The sequence below is a fragment of the Thalassophryne amazonica genome, chromosome 16, assembly GCF_902500255.1.
Source record: "Thalassophryne amazonica chromosome 16, fThaAma1.1, whole genome shotgun sequence".
In the NCBI taxonomy this organism is placed as follows: Eukaryota; Metazoa; Chordata; class Actinopteri; order Batrachoidiformes; family Batrachoididae; genus Thalassophryne; species Thalassophryne amazonica.
Window position 1 is genome coordinate 127,386 of NC_047118.1, and position 23,447 is coordinate 150,832.

The 23,447-nt window shown below is 42.3% G+C and overlaps 1 protein-coding gene across 1 annotated transcript in view; it reads right to left on the reverse strand.

The window, feature by feature from the left end:
- The window catches only part of LOC117528527, a 73,789-nt gene extending 59,102 nt beyond the window's left edge, over positions 1 to 14,687 (reverse strand). Inside the window, exons 1-3 of the mRNA XM_034191164.1 lie at positions 14,549 to 14,687; positions 4,573 to 5,151; positions 4,365 to 4,484 (exon numbers count right to left, since the gene is read on the reverse strand). Of these exons, the coding sequence (XP_034047055.1) occupies positions 4,365 to 4,484; positions 4,573 to 5,151; positions 14,549 to 14,574 (725 nt within the window). The 5' untranslated portion in view covers positions 14,575 to 14,687. The remainder of the gene's footprint in view (positions 1 to 4,364; positions 4,485 to 4,572; positions 5,152 to 14,548) is intronic.
- Positions 14,688 to 23,447: the final 8,760 nt, after the last annotated feature.

Genomic DNA, 23,447 nt, shown 5'->3' on the forward strand with positions numbered 1-23,447 from the left:
TCATTGTTACGCAGATGATACCCAGCTTTATCTATCCATGAAGCCAGAGGACACACACCAATTAGCTAAACTGCAGGATTGTCTTACAGACATAAAGACATGGATGACCTCTAATTTCCTGCTTTTAAACTCAGATAAAACTGAAGTTATTGTACTTGGCCCCACAAATCTTAGAAACATGGTGTCTAACCAGATCCTTACTCTGGATGGCATTACCCTGACCTCTAGTAATACTGTGAGAAATCTTGGAGTCATTTTTGATCAGGATATGTCATTCAACGGTCATAAAAACCTGACTGAGTTTCTTCGATAATTTAGTCCAATGCCATTTTCAGTCTTTTAGCAAAAATTGTCAAGAGTTGAGTTTTGTTTGTCTGTTTTGTGTTTTTCATGGGCCTGGTTTGTTTGTTCTCTTGCTGGGGTTTTCTACTTGGGGTTGTCTGTCTCTCTCTCTGGCCATGCCCTGGTTCTGGTGCTTTCCTGGCACACCTGTTTCTGATTTGCTGATTGCCATCTGGGGTGATATAAGCTCACTGAGGTTGTTTGTCTCTTGCCAGTTTGTCGTGCCCTGTGCCTTCATTCCAGCTCTGTATCCGTGTTCCATAGTCTTGCCTACTTCCTTGTGTGTATCTGACCTCCTGCCTGAATAATCAGGTCCCATCTTATCTTAGGGACCTCGTAGTACCATATCACCCCAATAGAGCGCTTCGCTCTCAGACTGCAGGCTTACTTGTAGTTCCTAGGGTTTGTAAGAGTAGAATGGGAGGCAGAGCCTTCAGCTTTCAGGGTCCTCTCCTGTGGAACCAGCTCCCAATTCAGATCAGGGAGACAGACACCCTCTCTACTTTTAAGATTAGGCTTAAAATTGTTGGGAAAGTGTCAGTACACGGACCCACAACAGGGGGCGCAAATGAACGGACAATGGAGAAAGTCAAATAACAAGGCTTTACTGTTGTGAACGTGCACAACGAATACAACCAATCACGAAATGGACAACAGTCAATTCACAAAAGTGTCGTGTGGGCAGGCTCGAAGATAGGAGACGCCTCTCCAAGGTAAGACCCGAACCACACGGCTTCCTCCGCCACAGGACCCCGGAAATACTGGAGCCGCCAAGTCCCGAACTCCCAGGTGGCCACTGCCTCCGCGTGTCGGACCTGGTACTGCTGGCGAGGAACAAAGAACAGTTAGATGGGGGCGCGTTTGCACCCAAGACTCCGAACAGCAGGGAAGTTACCTCCACCTCTCGTTGGAACAGTAATCCACAAGCTATACACTAATCCAAAAGGATACACTCCGTCAGCTTTGATACGTTACCTCGTAGGTAGAAACGATATCTCGGCAATGAGGTGGAGGTGCTGTCCTGCTGATATACCCCACAGATGATTGCCGTCAGCTGTCTCAGGTGATGGGTGACAGCTGTCACCGTAGCTGCTCACGTGAGGCGGCGGCGCCCTCTGGTGCCTGGAGCCCGCACTCCAGGCAGGGCGCCCTCTGGTGGTGGTGGGCCAGCAGTACCTCCTCTTCAGCGGCCCACACAACAAAAATTTTCCTTTTTGCTAAAGCTTATAGTTAGGGCTGGATCAGGTGACCCTGAACCATCCCTTAGTTATGCTGCTATAGACGTAGACTGCTGGGGGGGTTCCCATGATGCACTGTTTCTTTCTCTTTTTGCTCTGTATGCACCACTCTGCATTTAATCATTAGTGATCAATCTCTGCTCCCCTCCACAGCATGTCTTTTTCCTGGTTCTCTCCCTCAGCCCCAACCAGTCCCAGCAGAAGACTGCCCCTCCCTGAGCCTGGTTCTGCTGGAGGTTTCTTCCTGTTAAAAGGGAGTTTTTCCTTCCCACTGTAGCCAAATGCTTGCTCACAGGGGGTCGTTTTGACCGTTGGGGTTTTACATAATTATTGTATGGCCTTGCCTTACAATATAAAGCGCCTTGGGGCAACTGTTTGTTGTGATTTGGCGCTATATAAAAAAATTGATTGATTGATTGAATTGAAGAAAAATTAAGGAGTACTACGTGAGCTACAGTCAAGCCAAGCACAGAGAGAGATCCTGTCTGTGTGTGCATGCGTGAGAAGCTGCAGACATATGTGTCTGTGTAGGGAGGGGCGGGCGCTGTGTGTAACTGGCCAATCACAGAGTGTGAAGACAGTCAGTTAGCCAATCAGGATTTTCCTTCAGCATGAGCACAGATATTGACAACTTTTACTCAGATCATGCTTGTGCTCGTCAAAAATGCTTTATCCGTTCCGGATACCCGTCTGAAACAGCCCTACCATCTTAGGCCCCCTGCTTTTCTCCCCTTAGTCCGTGACTATCCAGGGTTGGGACCAGGAAGCAGAGTTGTAGTCTTACACACCTCTCTGCAGCTTCTCTCCCCCTGCCATCCCCTCATTACCCCATCCCCGTAGAGACGGTGCCTGCTCCCAGACCACCAATAACCAGCAAAAATCTATTTAAGCATAAAAATTCAAAAAGAAAAAATAATATAGCACCTTCAACTGCACCACAGAAAAAAAAATTGATTGATTGATTGATTATATAGCACCCCTTGGGCACATATTGCGGTTTTTTTGGGATTATCTTTCACTGTTATGCTGATGATACTCAGTTACACATGCTGATAAGCGCTGGTAATCTCACTCACATTAAATCCTTAGAAGATTGCCTTGCATCAGTGAGAAGTTGGATGTCTAGAACCTTCCTACTTTTAAACTCTGATAAGACTGAAATGATGGTTCTTGGTCCAGTGAGACATCGGCATCAATTTGACCAGCTAATCCTTAGCCTAGGCTCGTGTGTCATACATCATACGGACAAAGTGAGGAACCTTGAGGCAATTTTTGATCCTACGTTGTCCTTTGACCTCCACATTAGAGATATTACGAGGACTGCTTTCTTCCACCCGCGAAATATAGCGAAGATTCGTCCCATCCTGTCTATAGCTGATGCTGAGACCCTGATCCATGCATTTATCTCTTCCAAATTGGACTACTGCAATGTTCTATTTTCTGGTTTACTGCAGTCCAGCATTAGGGGTCTGGAGTTGGTTCAAAATGCTGCAGCCAGATTTTTGACAGGAAGCAGAAAGTTTGACCACATTACACCCATTTTGGCATCTCTTCACTGGCTTCCTGTCCTAGTGAGATTAGACTTTAAGGTTCTGCTACTAGTCTATAAAATTGTTCACGGACTGGCACCTCCCTACCTAGCTGACCTAATTAAACCTTATGTACCGGCCCAGGCTTTACGTTCTCAGGATGCAGGACTATTTTGTGTCCCGAGGGTGAATAAGAAGTCTGCGGGTCACAGAGCTTTCTCTTATCGTGCCCCTGTTCTGTGGAATGATCTCCCTGCATCAATAAAACAGTCAGATTCTGTGGAGACTTTCAAGTCCAGACTTAAGACGCACTTATTTTCTCTTTCATATGGCTAGCATACTGGTACAGTTTTGTTTTACACTTTTTACTCTTTTTTATTCATTTATTAGGAATTGGAGCGTGCCACGGCCTCAACTTTACATAAATTCTGGGTCTTTTAGTGAAGTTTAGGGCTAGTGGCCGGCGATCACCTTAGAATTTCCTGTTTTTCTTGTTGTTTAATGCTGACATATTATACTGTATTTTTTGTCTTTCTGATGCCTGATTCTGTTTTTTCTCTCTGTTTAAGGTGCAGCTCCATCCAGAGATGGGTGTGGTATTTGTGCTGGAGACCCTCCTGTCCTGTGCAGTAACAGCATTTCCTGTATATTCCTTTTGTGAATTGTTCTGTAATTTGTGTCTGTATCATGGCCCAAGCAGAGGGTCACCCCTTTGAGTCTGGTCTGCTTGAGGTTTCTTCCTCAGAAAGAATTTTTCCTTACCACTGCTGCTCTAGGGGTTAGTAAGGTTAGACCTTGTGTGAAGTGCCTTGAGGCAACTCTGTTGTGATTTGGCGCTATATGAATGAAAATAAATTGAAAAATTGAAATTGAATTGAAATATTATACCACTTATGATGGAGCTTCTGTCATCACCTAATGTTGAGGATGAAATTGCTATAATTGCACATTGATGCTCTCTGATGCTGCATTAACATGTTGATCATGGAGAAACCATCACCCTGCCCATCTGAACAGAATTAATGTGAGCTGTTTTCATTTTTCAGTCATAACAAGGTAGAAAATTTTCCTCTTTGAAGGATCCTGCAGAGATTTAACTTTGTGCACGGTGTTCTATTAAAACAGGAAGCTCTGGTTCTGCTGGTTGTTAAAAAGTTGACTTTTTTGAGGCTACAACTTAATTTCTGCTTTTAAACAATGAACAAGCACAGAAACATATTTTGGCCTCATCCGACCGTATGTGAGCAGGATTTACCTGATGTTCGTAAGAAGATCAATGCGAGAAAGCATCCATTGTAGTTCATCTTCTGATAAATCCACAGTGAGACTGACCAACGTTTTTGTTGACGTCCTCGTGGAAAAGTTGCAGGTACAGCTGTGGACGACACAGTTATCATCATATTTCACACACTTTGAAGAACACAGTATTTGAATAAAGTCACACGTTCATGAACCTGCTTTACCTTTTCTTCATTCTTGTGCAGATTTTCTGGGTAGTCTGTATGTACTTGTTCAGCTGATAAATGAGCACGACCACAGTGTGAAGGTTGGGACTGAAGAAGACATTTGCGTCTCTTTGAAACTGGAGAAGGAGTGGACACACGAGACCTGCAGCAGTAATGATGTCACAAATGTCTTCACATCTGATCCTTTCTGGCAGATCTAACACCTGGTTGTCCTCCATGAAGATGTGTCGCGAGGTGACCGCCAGCCTCTCCACTGCATCCAGGAAGCAGTCGAGCTCCTCCAGCCCTTCTAGGACGTGCTTCACCACCACAGCAAGCTCCTCCGACAGCTTAGCATGCCTTTCCTCTGCATTAATTTGGTTAAAACTGTGCTTCATATATGCCACAAAAGCCGCCCATTTGCCTTCTGATTGGGAAACGGGGCCAGTAGCCCTGTCATTGATGTCTATCATCATGTTGAGTTCTGTCTCCCTCTGGAGCATCCATTTGGAGATCTTATCCAGGAATTCAGTCACCGTCTCAATGTGGGTGAGGGTTTGTGTGACATACTGGCTTAATGCCTCTTCCACTTTCTCTCTGAAAACCAAAACAATGTCGGTGTGAGGTCATCTGTCATCCAGACACTCAGATATAAAATCATCCTGTGTTAGGACAGGAGCAAAATCTGACACAACCTACAACAGTGGTGTCAAGAAAAGTCAGTTGTGGGTCGGTGTGTCCTCCTTTGACTGGCCTGTTGCCAAGCAACATTAACCATGTCAGTATTCCCCCTCACAATGCTACATATATGGTACCCCCCTCCCCCAACTAAACATACCCTTACATTGTTGAAACTATGGATGTATCATCTCCAAACCTGGACTGTCATAACTGTAATTTATTTGTCTGTATCTCTGTGAAAGCAGGTAGCTCAGTGGGATCAGCAGCTGGCCTTCCAATATGTAGACCTGGGTTTGAAGAATGGTTGAATTGGATTTATACAGTTGACATTTCGAATGAATGAATGAATGAATGAAAACTATTTATTTTGAACATTTGATACAACAACAATTACAAGATAGATCAGTAAAGACAACAACAAAAAAGTTCCTACTGTGTACCCAACATGTCCGAAAAGGGGTAGGGTGAAGCATCAGCTTATTTATCCCTACCCCTTCTTCCCCACAACCAGTAATACCCTTTGCCACATATACACATAGATTCCTACACACCTAAACCGATATCAATATATATATATATATATATATATATATATACATATATACACACATATACATATATATACATACACATATACATATATACACATATACACACATATATACACAAACATAAATATACACCTACACATACCTACTTACATACAAAATACTATATATTTACAAGCCGAAGCAAAAACAAAAACACCCTAACCCTCATTACCCTTCCTCCTCCCTATACCTAGAAAAAAACATATTTTTGTACCGCTGTTTGAACTGGTTCATGCTTGGACATTGCTTGAGCCCCACTCCCAATCTGTTCCACATCCTCACCCCACAGACAGAAATACAGAAACCTTTTAATGTTGTTCGTGCCCACTGATGCTTTAAATTAAATTTCCCCCTCAGACTGCAATCCCCTGATCTGTTAAAAAACATATTTTTAATATTTGCTGGAAGTAAATTGTTCATTGCTTTATACACAATTTGTACTGTTTGAAAATGAACCAAGTCTGTGAATTTTAAGAATTTGGATTGTAAAAATAGTGGATTTATATGATCTCTATAGCCAGTATTATGAATAATTCTTATAGCTCTTTTCTGCATTACTGATAGTGATTGTGTTGTACCTTTATAAGTATTACCCCATACCTCTGCACAGTACTGTAAATATGGTAAAACCAGTGAGCAGTAAAGAATGCGGAGTGAGTTGTGGTCCAGAATATGTTTCGCTTTGTTTAGAACTGAAATGCTTCTTGACAGTTTACTTTGTATATGTTTTATATGAGTCTTCCAGTTTATCTTATCATCTATTATCACCCCCAGAAACGTATTTTCATGTACCCTTTCAATATCTACCCCCTCGACTTGTATCTGAACCTGTATGTCTGTATTACAATAGCCAAATAACATGTATTTTGTTTTACTTAAGTTTAATGATAATTTGTTTCTGTCAAACCATATTTTCAATTTTCCCATTTCTATACTGATCCTCCTCAGTAACTCCTGCAAATCCCCCCCTGAACAAAAAAAAAATGCTTGTGTCATCTGCAAATAATACTAATTTTAATATTTTGGAAACATTGACAATATCATTTATATAAATTAGAAACAGTTTTGGACCCAATACTGACCCCTGTGGGACGCCACAAGCATTGTCCAAGCATGATGTATATTCCCCCATCACAAACTGTTTTCTGTTACTTAAGTAGCTTCTCACCCAGTGCAACACCAACCCCCTAATCCCATACTGTTCAAGTTTACTGATTAATATGTCATGATTGATTGTATCAAAAGCCTTTTTAAGGTCTATAAATATTCCAACTGAATGTAATTTGTGGTCTATGGCGTTTGTAATCTCCTAAACTGATTCTATTAATGCAAGTGATGTTGAACTATGTGCTCTGAATCCATATTGACTATCAGTAAGTAATTTATGTTTATTTATGAATTTGTCTAATCTATTATTGAATAACTTTTCTAATAATTTGGAAAATTGTAGAAGCAAAGAAACAGGTCTATAATTTGTGAAGTGGTGTCTATCCCCAGTCTTATACAGCGGCACAACCTTAGCTATTTTCATTTGATTGGGAAATTTACCGGTTTGAAATGATAAGTTACAGATGTATGTTAATGGTTCTACAATCCATTCAATGACCTGTTTTACCACCACCATATCAATTTCATTTAAATCGGTAGATGTTTTATATTTACAATTATTCACAATGTCTATAATTTCTTTTCCATCCACTGCTGTGAGGAACATTGAACAGGGATTTCTTTCTATGAGATTATTATCCCAATCCTCAGGTTGGGAATTGGGAATTTTTTCTGCCAAGCTTGGTCCAATATTTACAAAAAAATTATTAAAACCGTTGACTACCTCATCCTTATTTTCCTTCTTGACATTATTATCAATGAAATACTGAGGGTAACTCTGTTTTTTATTACCATTTTTGATAATGCTATTTAATATATCCCATATTCCTTTAATATTGTTTTTGTTATTATATATGTTACTATAATATTCCTTCCTACATACCCGTATAATATTAGTTAATCTATTTTTGTATTTCTTATATCTATTTTCTGCCTCTTTAGTCTTTAGTTTTATGAATTCTCTATACAGTGTATTTTTCTTATTACATGCATTTCGTAACCCTTTCATCATCCATGGTCGAGCTTGGATTTTTTGTTTTCTGTAGTCTTGTTTAATTGGACAATTTTTATCATATAATGATGTAAATATTTGTAAAAAAGTTTCATATGCACTATCAACATCACTTTCACTGTATACCTTTTCCCAGTTTTGCTCCTGTAAATCCTTCTTTAGTGTGTTCATGTTTTCCTCTGTCCGCACTCGCCTGTATTTTATTTTCTCCTCTGGCTGATTCCGCCAATGGTTTCTATTATAAACGATGAAAACTGGTAGATGATCACTAATGTCATTGATTAATAATCCACTCACAGTGTTATTCTCAATATCATTGCTGAATATATTATCAATTAAGGTAGCACTATGGGATGTAATTCTGCTTGGCCTGGTGATTTTTGGATATAAACTCATACTGTACATTATACTGATACATTCATCTGTTATTTTATGCTTATTTGGATTGAGCAGATCAATATTTAAGTCACCACAAATGAACACAGTTTTTTGATTAGTTTTTGAGAACATTTTTCCCATACAGTCAGTGAATGTTTCAATACTAGATCCTGGTGCTCTATATATACAGCTGACTAATACATTTTTGCTTTTTTCTTCACATATTTCAATAGTTATACATTCTAATAAGTTATCAATCACAGTTGTCATATTGTCTACTATTTTATAATCCATGTTCTTATCCACATACACAGCCACTCCTCCTCCACTCTTATTCTTTCTGTTTACACAATTAAATTCATATCCATCCAGTTCAAAATCCATACCTTTATCTTCATTGATCCATGTTTCTGATATAGCAATTATGTTAAATATTTTTTTAAATTGACTTAAATATTCTTTAATGTTGTTAAAGTTTGCATATAGACTTCTGCTGTTGAAATGGATTATTGATAATTTGTTATCCGTTTTAATGATCCGATTAAACTGTTCATCTGTATAATAGCAACAACTGTCATTGATATTTGAGAAGAAATTATTGTCCGGGTCTATATCGTGCTCCAAGTCCAGTACATTGTGATCTGTGTATTTAAATGCTCAGTTCTACTTTTCCATGATCAGCAATCCTTTGAGTTATATCCTTCTTGTCTCCAGATGTAGATGACGTAGTAGATGAATAGGTTCCTCTGGTCTGTGTCATGGTGTTGTGATGTGTTTGTGTCCTCATACCTTATTGGTCGTATTTGTCCAGATCCTCGATGTTCCTGATTACCATAACCTTCGCTTGTTCTGGTGTTCCATTCAATTTGATAAATGTTTTGCAGTTGGATGTCCATGTCTGTTGAATTTTTCCATGCTTTTTTAAGAAACGAGCTTTCCTGGCGATGTCTGCGTTTCTTTTGGTCAGATGTTCATTGATGAATACGTTTGTTCCTTTAAGTTTCCGTCCCTGTTTTAACAATGCCATTTTATGTTTTCTGTTGACAAACCTCATTATAACTGCTCGCTTGTCTCCATCCTCTCTCCTGGGCAGGGGGTGGCACGCTTCAATGTTATTACAGTCCATTTGAATACCTTTAGATTGCAGGAAGTCAGCCACCTGTTGTTCCACTGAGCTGGCCTCCTGCTCGCTGGCCTCCCCTCCACTGTCTTCTGACACCGCCCGTGCGTAGGATCGAGGTTTAATATGAATTCCTGTAATAATAACGTTGTTCATCCTTGTGTACTGTTCCAACTCTGCAACACGGTTCTCCAGGTACACCAGACGCCGGTCTTTCTCGGCATTCTGGATCCGGAGAGCCTTCACTTCTTCCACCAGCTCCATAATGGATTTCTGCTGCATTTTAACAACAGAGATTTCCTCAGACAAAAAGTCCAGGGACTTTTTGATATCGTCTCCCTCCTCCGCTGTCAGTGCCTTCTTCGGACCCATGGTCAGATAACTCCGCGCTGGCACCTCGGGCCTCGGTAAAGCCGCGCCGGTGGAACTGCGCTGACGCCTCGGGCTTCAGGTGTAGCCACGCCGGTGGATGTGCGCTGACGCCTCGGGCTTCAGGTGGAGCCGCGCCGGTGGATGTGCGCTGACGCCTCGGGCCTCGGTAAAGCCGCGCCGGTGGAACTGTGCCGACGCCTCGGGCTTCAGGTGGAGCCACGCCGGTGAAAAACAATCCTCAGTAGCTGTGTTTAATTACAGCACCGTGTGAGAAGTTCAGAGTGGCGTCACAGCAACAAACAATCCAACAGAAGCAAGTTGCCAGATCTCCATTTCACTCATTAAGGTTGTCCTCTTGTTTGCTGATGACTGTTACTTGTCTGATCCAGTCACGAGCATCAACTCTCTCTTTCGGCTTCCTCTTCTCCAGGAACCTCCATCACTGGTATGCTATCCAGGGTTTGTGGTCCTTCTCCAAGTATCCAACAATAGCACACATCCTTCTGGCACCACACTGTTTTAGTCTGTTGCTCTGTTCTGTTCTGGTGTCTTGGTTTATTACAACCCCTGGCAAAAATTATGGAATCACCGGCCTCGGAGGATGTTCATTCAGTTGTTTAATTTTGTAGAAAAAAAGCAGATCACAGACATGACACAAAACTAAAGTCATTTCAAATGGCAACTTTCTGGCTTTAAGAAACACTATAAGAAATCAAGAAAAAAAAATTGTGGCAGTCAGTAACGGTTACTTTTTTTAGACCAAGCAGTGGGTAAAAAATATGGAATCACTCAATTCTGAGGAATAAATGATGGAATCATGAAAAACAAAAGAACGCTCCAACACATCACTAGTATTTTGTTGCACCACCTCTGGCTTTTATAACAGCTTGCAGTCTCTGAGGCATGGACTTAATGAGTGACAAACAGTACTCTTCATCAATCTGGCTCCAACTTTCTCTGATTGCTGTTGCCAGATCAGCTTTGCAGGTTGGAGCCTTGTCATGGACCATTTTCTTCAACTTCCACCAAAGATTTTCAATTGGATTAAGATCCGGACTATTTGCAGGCCATGACATTGACCCTATGTGTCTTTTTGCAAGGAATGTTTCCACATGCTCTATGGCAAGATGCATTATCATCTTGAAAAATGATTTCATCATCCCCAAACATCCTTTCAATTGATGGGATAAGAAAAGTGTCCAAAGTATCAATGTAAACTTGTGCATTTATTGATGATGTAATGACAACCATCTCCCCAGTGCCTTTACCTGACATGCAGCCCCATATCATCAATGACTGTGGAAATTTACATGTTCTCTTCAGGCAGTCATCTTTATAAATCTCATTGGAACTGCACCAAACAAAAGTTCCAGCATCATCACCTTGCCCAATGAAGATTCGAGATTCATCACTGAATATGACTTTCATCCAGTCATCCACAGTCCACAATTGCTTTTCCTTAGCCCATTGTAACCTTGTTTTTTTCTGTTTAGGTGTTAATGATGGCTTTTGTTTAGCTTTTCTGTATGTAAATCCCATTTCCTTTAGGCGGTTTCTTACAGTTCGGTCACAGACGTTGATTCCAGTTTCCTCCCATTCGTTCCTCATTTGTTTTGTTGTGCATTTTTGATTTTTGAGACATATTGCTTTAAGTTTTCTGTCTTGACGCTTTGATGTCTTCCTTGGTCTACCAGTATGTTTGCCTTTAATAACCTTCCCATGTTGTTTGTATTTGGTCCAGAGTTTAGACACAGCTGACTGTGAACAACCAACATCTTTTGCAACATTGCGTGATGATTTACCCTCTTTTAAGAGTTTGATAATCCTCTCCTTTGTTTCAATTGACATCTCTCGTGTTGGAGCCATGATTCATGTCAGTCCACTTGGTGCAACAGCTCTCCAAGGTGTGATCACCAATAAAAGGCCTCTCCAAGGTGTGATCACACCTTGGAGTGGCCTTTTATTGTGGACAGTCTAAGGCACACCTGTGCACTAATCATGGTGTCTAATCAGCTAATCTTGATATGGCACACCTGTGAGGTGGGATGGATTATCTCAGCAAAGGAGAAGTGCTCACTATCACAGATTTAGACTGGTTTGTGAACAATATTTGAGGGAAATGGTGATATTGTGTATGTGGAAAAAGTTTTAGATCTTTGAGTTCATCTCATACAAAATGGGAGCAAAACCAAAAGTGTTGCGTTTATATTTTTGTTGAGTATAGTTTTTGAAAAAAAATAAAAAGGACCGTTACTTTATTGACAGACCTCGTATAGTACCTAAGTTCTTAGGTTTCCATTTGATAGCATAATAATTATACTTTTTATTTTCTTATAGTATGCTAACAGAGTTACTTTAGATAGATACCAGTACACTCATACACTCATAGCTTCTGTTTCTATATTAAAATACCAGATTTATAGCTTAGCCTACTAACTATATTTAATTTTACTACTAGTCTACATACTAAATTACCTATACTACAATCTTCTCCTGTGATGTCTTATCCTTCTTATGTCTTATTATTTATTATATTATATATACCTTTTTCTTGAGCTGCTTGGGTGGGTAGGGAGAGTTCCTATGGGATAAAACAGCTTTTTAACCTACCATCCGTGGTTCTCAAAACCAGGCACCTAAGTGGCTCTACTCTACTCTTTTCTACTCTCCTATTTTATGCTTCCTTTTTAGATATTTAGATATACCTTCATATACTAGCATTGTTCCACCTTAGAATTGGAATATAATATATAAGATGTAACTTACTGAATTTTCATGTCAATCATCTGTGCCCAATTATATTTCAGGGGAGGCCAGCGCAACCCTCTGCTCTAGCTCCACCCATGCCATTTGACATTTTCTGTTTCACTGTGGAACAAATTTGTCTACCTGAATCACTTGTTGCTGAATAGAGCATTCAGAAACAGCATTCAGTGGGTTTTATCCTCCACGTGCACATGACAGCCGGTTAACAGTTCACAACATCATTGCAGCGACTAAGTTAGCAGGTTTACAACTGCTGCGTAATGGCAGTATCATAAGTGAACTGTAAGCAGGAAGTTGTGATAGCAGAGTGGAAAAACCTGTCCTGAACAGAGGCGAGGTCTTTGTCTGTCCTGTAAGCGCTGCTTATAAAACAGTCTGAGTAACCTTGACTCCGGTGACTCATGACTGTAGCGTGTGCTGTCCAAAGTTACCTGACACACTGAACAAATCAAAGCTATTAAATTGGAAGGATACCCATCTTACAATAAACCCTGGGCCCTGGACAAATGTTGCTAGTATCATAAAAGTGACGCTTTGTGAGAAGGCATTTAAAAAAGGTTTACAGTGCATTCAGAAAGTATTCACAATGCTTCACTTTTTCCACATTTTGTTATTTTACAGCCTTATTCCAAAATGTAGTAAATTCATTTTTTGTCCCCTCGAAAGTCTACTCACAACACCCCATAATGACAACATGAATTTTTTTAATTATTGCAAATTTCTTAAAAATTAAAAAAAACCCAAGTAATCACATGACACCCCCCTCCCCCCAAAATAACCCTCAAAACAAATCAACAACAAAAACAGAACCAATAAAAATTGCAATAAATTCTACAAAGGTCAATGATTGTAGCTGACCATGATTGGTCATCTACAATCATTGACATGGTTGACCATGTCTTGGTCAACCAAGGAAAAGACATTTTGCCTGGAGGCTTATTTCACCAAAACAAACAAACAAACAAACAAACAAAAAACATACCATTTGGAGCATAAACTTGAAAGCACATGACTTTTATGCGAAGTGATCAAGATAACTGAAACTTTTGGGCAATGATCGTCCACAGATTGAAGTTTAAGTCCAGTAAATCTCAAGACATTTGCTGGACATTTTTACGATTTATTACAGTTTTTATGGGTTCTGTTTTTTGGGGTCACCCTGTACATAAGTATTCACAGCCTTTAGTCAATACTTTGTTGGTGCACCTTTGGCAGCAATTACAGCTTCAAGTCTTCTTGAATGTGTAGGAGTGTGTAGAAGTTTGAGGCAAAAACAAATTTCACCCATTTTGGAATACAGCTGCAACATAACAAAATGTGGAAAACGTGAAACCCTGTGAATACTTTTTGGATACACTGTGCTTCAGTGATTTTGACCTTTTCACACAAAAATCAATGGGCTTCTTGGGGCCACCAGATCTCTCTCACACACGTACATTTGATGACAACCAGACAGTCAGGAAAGCAATTATTGCGCTCAAAACATTTGTATAAAGTATAGTCTTATTATGTTGACCTTTGACCTTTTGATCCCCAGAAAATTATCTTCTTGGGGTCATCAGTCTGGTGACAATCGAGGACATACAACTGAAGTAATTTAACACAAAAGGGAAATGATACATGACTGACTGAACTAGGGGTCTTTTTTTTTAGACATCCTGGGAAAAGCGGCATCTGTTTTCCAAATGTAAACAAAATGATTTACAATTTATGTACAAACATTTTTGGAACATATTCAGCATCTCAAATTCATTCCAAAAACAAAATGTCCATAAATTACCAAAAGTCAAGCATTCAAAGGACTTTCTCTCATATCTTTTTAGTCCTGAAACAGTCAAACTGCTGCTTTTTCATAATGAGAAAAACTTTTATTTTAACACAATCAGAAAAATCTTGTCTGTTGTAACTTATTTAAGCTCTCTCTTCAGTACTTTGACACACTGAGTTGATTAAATATCGTATTTTTACCTTGTCACAGACATATTTCTTCCCATCAGAGTTCGTAAATCATCAGAAACAAAACTGCTCGAGGTTCCAAACCTGTCGGTCCCCTCTGCGTGACGCAGAGCACTCTGAGCGAAAGCAGCACCTCAGAGAGACACTCCACTGGAGACACTCAGGTGTGTTTGCTTTCACTTTTCTTTCTCCACGTGAACAGACTGAACCACGCCCCCTCTGAGGTGACACCAGGTTCAACAGTGAACTGAACTTGTTTTGCAAATAAGGAGAAATGACTGTGTCACCGTGTCTGATGGAGATTTATGAGTTGTTATCATTTATTTAATTAATCATTGCCTGCTTACATGATATTCAATGTAATCAAAAGTAGTCTGAGTTAAGTTTCTGTTTCTTGTGAAATGAACTGTATCAACTATCTGTTATCTGTGTGATGTGGGAGTGAAACCAGCCACAAGACTGAAAGAATATGTGTCTTAACTGACTTGTTAAAGGATTCTACATTTATTACTGTCTGAATTATATTCTTTTATACTTCATTTACTCATTTAATCATAATAATTATGTACCCATTCATATATGCTGCATTTAAGCTAAATGATTGCTCAGCCACAGTGATGAACTAAAGATTGTTTCAGGACTCTGTTGACATCGAAACTTAACAGCTTACTCCCTTCTTTCGGTGAAAGAAATGAGCATGTTTCACAGGAAACCGTAACTCACAAGCAACCGTTCACCCCTCCCTTCCCCAAACACAATGTACCCTGATGCTACGTTGTATTGTTTAGGATTTTTTTTTCTTTTCTAATAAAAGAGCAAGCGCCGGAGGGGCGGCGGAGAGGAGCAGGAAAAGCAAGGTTGGTCTTAGGTTTGTACGCTCTCTCCAAAGCTTCTCCCCTTTGCGCAAAGCTCACAAAAGAGATCTCTGTCTAATGTTGTCTCTTTTTATGTGATTGTGCTTTGAGAAACTGTGTTTTGCAGGATACGATCTCAGGCACAGTTTAAGTGCCAGGTCCAGTTAGGGCAACGGACCTGACATTTTCCTGGCGCCCAACGTGGGGCATCGACACATCCTCCCTCCGTAACCAGAAGACGACGCGCCGCAACCCCGTTAGATGGAGGAAAAGACCACCACTTCAAATGTGGCCGGCGTTCTAGACTGAAGTCGACTTGTGGCTCGGAGGAGGGATTGATGACGCTCTACGAAGCCACTAGAATCACAATTTTGACGTAAGTAAGGAGTCTTTTGTGTGGGATTGTGGACTTTAAGTTAATCACTGCAGTGTAACTAAAACACAGGAAGACCGTTCAACACGTGACCTGTAATTAAAACACAGGAAGACCGTTTAATACGTGACCTGTGACTAAAATACAGGAAGACCGTTTAATACATGACCTGTGACTAAAATACAGGAAGACTGTTTAACACGTGACCTGTGACGGGAAGACAGATTTATTCTTGACCCGATGTGATGTTTGCCACAGGAAGACAGTTAACACTTGACCTGGAGGGCAATTCTAAGACTATTATTTACGTCAAAGAGAGACAACTGTGACAATGTGTAGGATTTTTTTTTTAATGATTTCACAAATTCTAATTGGACATTTTATAAAGTAAAAAAAAAAAAAAAAAGTACTGAAAACCCAAGAAGGGGTAATGAATGATGAATGAATGGAATGTATGACTGGGAACGATCTCAAGCGAATTCCTGTAACTCCGGTTGCAGTGTAGCTTGCGTGACATTCCATACGCACAAAAACTCAACAGCGACCGCAAGGAAGCAGAGGCAAGGTCGACCTGCCCAATCTAAGGATTTGGTAGAAGCTTGTTCGGCACCTCGCGGATGCGCCAGAGTCATTAAAGGGGTATGGAAATATCATTGATTTAGATGGCCCTAGGCCTAACCCCCTCAGTCGTCTAAAATGGGAAACACACAGGGTACATTAAAACTCGAGGGCGACCCCAAATATATCAATCAATCAATCAATCAATCAATTTTTTATATAGCGCCAAATCACAACAAACAGTTGCCCCAAGGCGCTTTATATTGTAAGGCAAGGCCATACAATAATTATGTAAAACCCCAACGGTCAAAACGACCCCCTGTGAGCAAGCACTTGGCTACAGTGGGAAGGAAAAACTCCCTTTTAACAGGAAGAAACCTCCAGCAGAACCAGGCTCAGGGAGGGGCAGTCTTCTGCTGGGACTGGTTGGGGCTGAGGGAGAGAACCAGGAAAAAGACATGCTGTGGAGGGGAGCAGAGATCGATCACTAATGATTAAATGCAGAGTGGTGCATACAGAGCAAAAAGAGAAAGAAACAGTGCATCATGGGAACCCCCCAGCAGTCTACGTCTATAGCAGCATAACTAAGGGATGGTTCAGGGTCACCTGATCCAGCCCTAACTATAAGCTTTAGCAAAAAGGAAAGTTTTAAGCCTAATCTTAAAAGTAGAGAGGGTGTCTGTCTCCCTGATCTGAATTGGGAGCTGGTTCCACAGGAGAGGAGCCTGAAAGCTGAAGGCTCTGCCTCCCATTCTACTCTTACAAACCCTAGGAACTACAAGTAAGCCTGCAGTCTGAGAGCGAAGCGCTCTATTGGGTGATATGGTACTACGAGGTCCCTAAGATAAGATGGGACCTGATTATTCAAAACCTTATAAGTAAGAAGAAGAATTTTAAATTCTATTCTAGAATTAATAGGAAGCCAATGAAGAGAGGCCAATATGGGTGAGATATGCTCTCTCCTTCTAGTCCCCGTCAGTACTCTAGCTGCAGCATTTTGAATTAACTGAAGGCTTTTTAGGGAACTTTTAGGACAACCTGATAATAATGAATTACAATAGTCCAGCCTAGAGGAAATAAATACATGAATTAGTTTTTCAGCATCACTCTGAGACAAGACCTTTCTGATTTTAGAGATATTGCGTAAATGCAAAAAAGCAGTCCTACATATTTGTTTAATATGCGCTTTGAATGACATATCCTGATCAAAAATGACTCCAAGATTTCTCACAGTATTACTAGAGGTCAGGGTAATGCCATCCAGAGTAAGGATCTGGTTAGACACCATGTTTCTAAGATTTGTGGGGCCAAGTACAATAACTTCAGTTTTATCTGAGTTTAAAAGCAGGAAATTAGAGGTCATCCATGTCTTTATGTCTGTAAGACAATCCTGCAGTTTAGCTAATTGGTGTGTGTCCTCTGGCTTCATGGATAGATAAAGCTGGGTATCATCTGCGTAACAATGAAAATTTAAGCAATACCGTCTAATAATACTGCCTAAGGGAAGCATGTATAAAGTGAATAAAATTGGTCCTAGCACAGAACCTTGTGGAACTCCATAATTAACTTTAGTCTGTGAAGAAGATTCCCCATTTACATGAACAAATTGTAATCTATTAGACAAATATGATTCAAACCACCGCAGCGCAGTGCCTTTAATACCTATGGCATGCTCTAATCTCTGTAATAAAATTTTATGGTCAACAGTATCAAAAGCAGCACTGAGGTCTAACAGAACAAGCACAGAGATGAGTCCACTGTCCGAGGCCATAAGAAGATCATTTGTAACCTTCACTAATGCTGTTTCTGTACTATGATGAATTCTAAAACCTGACTGAAACTCTTCAAATAGACCATTCCTCTGCAGATGATCAGTTAGCTGTTTTACAACTACCCTTTCAAGAATTTTTGAGAGAAAAGGAAGGTTGGAGATTGGCCTATAATTAGCTAAGATAGCTGGGTCAAGTGATGGCTTTTTAAGTAATGGTTTAATTACTGCCACCTTAAAAGCCTGTGGTACATAGCCAACTAACAAAGATAGATTGATCATATTTAAGATCGAAGCATTAAATAATGGTAGGGCTTCCTTGAGCAGCCTGGTAGGAATGGGGTCTAATAAACATGTTGATGGTTTGGATGAAGTAACTAATGAAAATAACTCAGACAGAACAATCGGAGAGAAAGAGTCTAACCAAATACCGGCATCACTGAAAGCAGCCAAAGATAACGATACGTCTTTGGGATGGTTATGAGTAATTTTTTCTCTAATAGTTAAAATTTTGTTAGCAAAGAAAGTCATGAAGTCATTACTAGTTAAAGTTAATGGAATACTCAGCTCAATAGAGCTCTGACTCTTTGTCAGCCTGGCTACAGTGCTGAAAAGAAAGCTGGGGTTGTTCTTATTTTCTTCAATTAGTGATGAGTAGAAAGATGTCCTAGCTTTACGGAGGGCTTTTTTTATAGAGCAACAGACTCTTTTTCCAGGCTAAGTGAAGATCTTCTAAATTAGTGAGACGCCATTTCCTCTCCAACTTACGGGTTATCTGCTTTAAGCTACAAGTTTGTGAGTTATACCACGGAGTCAGACACTTCTGATTTAAAGCTCTCTTTTTCAGAGGAGCTACAGCATCCAAAGTTGTCTTCAATGAGGATGTAAAACTATTGACGAGATACTCTATCTCCCTTACAGAGTTTAGGTAGCTACTCTGCACTGTGTTGGTATATGGCATTAGAGAACATAAAGAAGGAATCATATCCTTAAACCTAGTTACAGTGCTTTCTGAAAGACTTCTAGTGCAATGAAACTTATTCCCCACTGCTGGGTAGTCCATCAGAGTAAATGTAAATGTTATTAAGAAATGATCAGACAGAAGGGAGTTTTCAGGGAATACTGTTAAGTCTTCAATTTCCATACCATAAGTCAGAACAAGATCTAAGATATGATTAAAGTGGTGGGTGGACTCATTTACTTTTTGAGCAAAACCAATAGAGTCTAATAATAGATTAAATGCAGTGTTGAGGCTGTCATTCTCAGCATCTGTGTGGATGTTAAAATCGCCCACTATAATTATCTTATCTGAGCTAAGCACTAAGTCAGACAAAAGGTCTGAAAATTCACAGAGAAACTCACAGTAACGACCAGGTGGACGATAGATAATAACAAATAAAACTGGTTTTTGGGACTTCCAATTTGGATGGACAAGACTAAGAGACAAGCTTTCAAATGAATTAAAGCTCTGTCTGGGTTTTTGATTAATTAATAAGCTGGAATGGAAGATTGCTGCTAATCCTCCGCCCCGGCCTGTGCTACGAGCATTCTGACAGTTAGTGTGACTCGGGGGTGTTGACTCATTTAAACTAACATATTCATCCTGCTGTAACCAGGTTTCTGTAAGGCAGAATAAATCAATATGTTGATCAATTATTATATCATTTACCAACAGGGACTTAGAAGAGAGAGACCTAATGTTTAATAGACCACATTTAACTGTTTTAGTCTGTGGTGCAGTTGAAGGTGCTATATTATTTTTTCTTTTTGAATTTTTATGCTTAAATAGATTTTTGCTGGTTATTGGTGGTCTGGGAGCAGGCACCGTCTCTACGGGGATGGGGTAATGAGGGGATGGCAGGGGGAGAGAAGCTGCAGAGAGGTGTGTAAGACTACAACTCTGCTTCCTGGTCCCAACCCTGGATAGTCACGATTTGGAGGATTTAAGAAAATTGGCCAGATTTCTAGAAATGAGAGCTGCTCCATCCAAAGTGGGATGGATGCCGTCTGTCCTAACAAGACCAGGTTTTCCCCAGAAGCTTTGCCAATTATCTATGAAGCCCACCTCATTTTTTGGACACCACTCAGACAGCCAGCAATTCAAGGAGAACATGCGGCTAAACATGTCACTCCCGGTCTGATTGGGGAGGGGCCCAGAGAAAACTACAGAGTCCGACATTGTTTTTGCAAAGTTACACACCGATTTAATGTTAATTTTAGTGACCTCCGATTGGCGTAACCGGGTGTCATTACTGCCGACGTGAATTACAATCTTACCAAATTTACGCTTAGCCTTAGCCAGCAGTTTCAAATTTCCTTCAATGTCGCCTGCTCTGGCCCCCGGAAGACAATTGACTATGGTTGCTGGTGTCGCTAACTTCACATTTCTCAAAACAGAGTCGCCAATAACCAGAGTTTGATCCTCGGCGGGTGTGTCGTCGAGCGGTGAAAAACGGTTAGAGATGTGAACGGGTTGGCGGTGTACACGGGGCTTCTGTTTAGGGCTACGCTTCCTCCTCACAGTCACCCAGTCAGCCTGCTTTCCCGGCTGCTCGGGATCTGCCAGGGGGGAACTAACGGCGGCTAAGCTACCTTGGTCCGCACCGACTACAGGGGCCTGGCTAGCTGTAGAATTTTCCACGGTGCGGAGCCGAGTCTCCAATTCGCCCAGCCTGGCCTCCTAAGCTACGAATAAGCTACACTTATTACAAGTACCGTTACTGCTAAAGGAGGCCGAGGAATAACTACACATTTCACACCCAGAGCAGAAAAGTGCGGGAGAGACAGGAGAAGCCGCCATGCTAAATCGGCTAAGAGCTAGTAGCTACGCTAACCTAGCGGATTCCTAAAAACACGCAAAGTGAATAATATGTAAATAATTTATCTCACCCATATTGGCCTCTCTTCATTGGCTTCCTGTTAATTCTAGAATAGCATTTAAAATTCTTCTTCTTACTTATAAGGTTTTGAATAATCAGGTCCCATCTTATCTTAGGGACCTCATAGTACCATATCACCCCAATAGAGCGCTTCGCTCTCAGACTGCAGGCTTACTTCTAGTTCTTAGGGTTTGTAAGAGTAGAATGGGAGGCAGAGCCTTCAGCTTTCAGGCTCCTCTCCTCTGGAACCAGCTCCCAATTCGGATCAGGGAGACAGACACCCTCTCTACTTTTAAGATTAGGCTTAAAACTTTCCTTTTTGCTAAAGCTTATAGTTAGGGCTGGATCAGGTGACCCTGAACCATCCCTTAGTTATGCTGCTATAGACTTAGACTGCTGGGGGGTTCCCATGATGCACTGAGTGTTTCTTTCTCTTTTTGCTCTGTATGCACCACTCTGCATTTAATCATTAGTGATGTTGGGAAAGTGTCGGTACACGGACCCACAACAGGGGGCGCAAAGGAACGGACAATGGAGTAGGTCAAATAACAACACTTTCTGTTGTGAATGTGCACAACAAATACAACAGATTACAACAATAGATCAGAATCAATTCACAAAGGTGTCGTGTGGGCAGGCTCGAAGATAGGAGACACCTGTCCAAAGCAGAACCGGAACCACACGATTTCCTCCGCCACCAGACCCCGGGAATACTGGAGCCGCCAAGTCCCGAACTCCCAGGTGGCCACTGCCTCCGCGTGTCGGACCTGGTACTGCTGGCGAGGAACAAAAACACAATTAAAGGTGGGCGCGTTTGCACCCAGTAATCTGCACGGCAGGAAAGCTACCTCCACCTCTTGTTGGAGAAAAGGTCTGTTATCACTCACAAAAATCACAAAAGGTTACTGTCAAGCAGTCAGCTGAGAATATTACCTTCCAGGTAGAACGATATCTCGGCAAAGAGGTGGAGACGTCGTCCTGCTGATGTACCCCTGCTGATTGGTAACAGCTGTTGCAGGTGATGCGTGACAGCTGTCACCCTAGCTGCTCCTGTGAGGCGGCTGCGCCCTCTGGTGCCTGGAGCCCGCACTCCAGGCAGGGCGCCCTCTGGTGGTGGGCCAGCAGTACCTCCTCTTCTGGCGGCCCACACAACAGGACCCCCCCCTCAATGGGCACCTCCTGGCGCCCGACCAGGCTTGTCCGGGTGGCGGCGGTAGAAATCGGCCAGGAGGGCCGGGTCCAGGATGAAGCTCCTCTTCACCCAGGAGCGTTCTTCGGGGCCGTACCCCTCCCAGTCCACCAAATACTGGAAGCCCCGGCCCATCCTACGGACATCCAAAAGCCGGCGTACAGTCCAAGCCGGCTCGCCATCGATGATCCGGGCAGGAGGCGGCGCCGGACCCGGAGTACAGCGGGGTGAGGAGTGATGAGGTTTAATCCGGGACACATGAAACACAGGATGGATCCGCAGTGAGGCCGGCAGCCGAAGCCTCACTGCGGCTGGACTGATGACCTTCAGGATCTTGAATGGGCCGATGTAACGGTCCTGTAACTTGGGGGAGTCCACTTGGAGGGGGATGTCCTTTGTGGATAACCACACCTCCTGCCCAGGCCGATACGCAGGGGCCGGGGTCCGCCGATGGTCTGCATGGGCTTTTGCCCTCGTCTGGGCCTTTAGCAAAGCAGAACGGGTGGCACGCCACACCCGACGGCACTTCCGCAGGTGGGCCTGGACTGAGGGCACACCGACCTCTCCCTCAACCACCGGAAACAACGGGGGCTGATATCCCAGACATACCTCAAAAGGGGAGAGGCCGGTGGCTGAAGACACCTGGCTGTTATGGGCATACTCGATCCAGGCCAAATGGGTACTCCAGGCCGCGGGTGTGCGGCAGTCATGCAGCGCAAGGCCTGCTCCACCTCCTGGTTTACCCGTTCTGCTTGCCCGTTGGTCTGAGGGTGGTACCCGGACGAGAGACTCACCGTGGCCCCCAGTTCCCGGCAGAAGCTCCTCCAGACTTGCGAGGAGAACTGGGGACCGCGATCGGAGACGATGTCTGTTGGAATCCCATGCAGCCGGACGACGTGGTGGACCAGGAGGTCCGCTGTCTCCTGGGCTGTTGGGAGCTTCGGGAGGGCCACGAAGTGGGCCGCCTTGGAGAATCGGTCCACTATCGTGAGGATGGTGGTGTTACCCTGGGACGGCGGGAGGCCCGTGACAAAATCCAGGCCGATGTGGGACCAGGGGCGATGAGGCACGGGCAGCGGCTGGAGTAAACCTGATGCCCGGCAATGGTCAGCCTTGCCCCTGGCGCAGGTGGTGCAGGCCTGGATATAATCCCGGACGTCGGCCTCTAGGGACGCCCACCAGAAGCGCTGCCGGACAACTGCCACGGTTCTTCGCACCCCTGGATGACAGGAGAGCTTGGAGCCGTGACAGAAGTCCAGGACTGCAGCCCTAGCTTCTGGTGGGACGTAT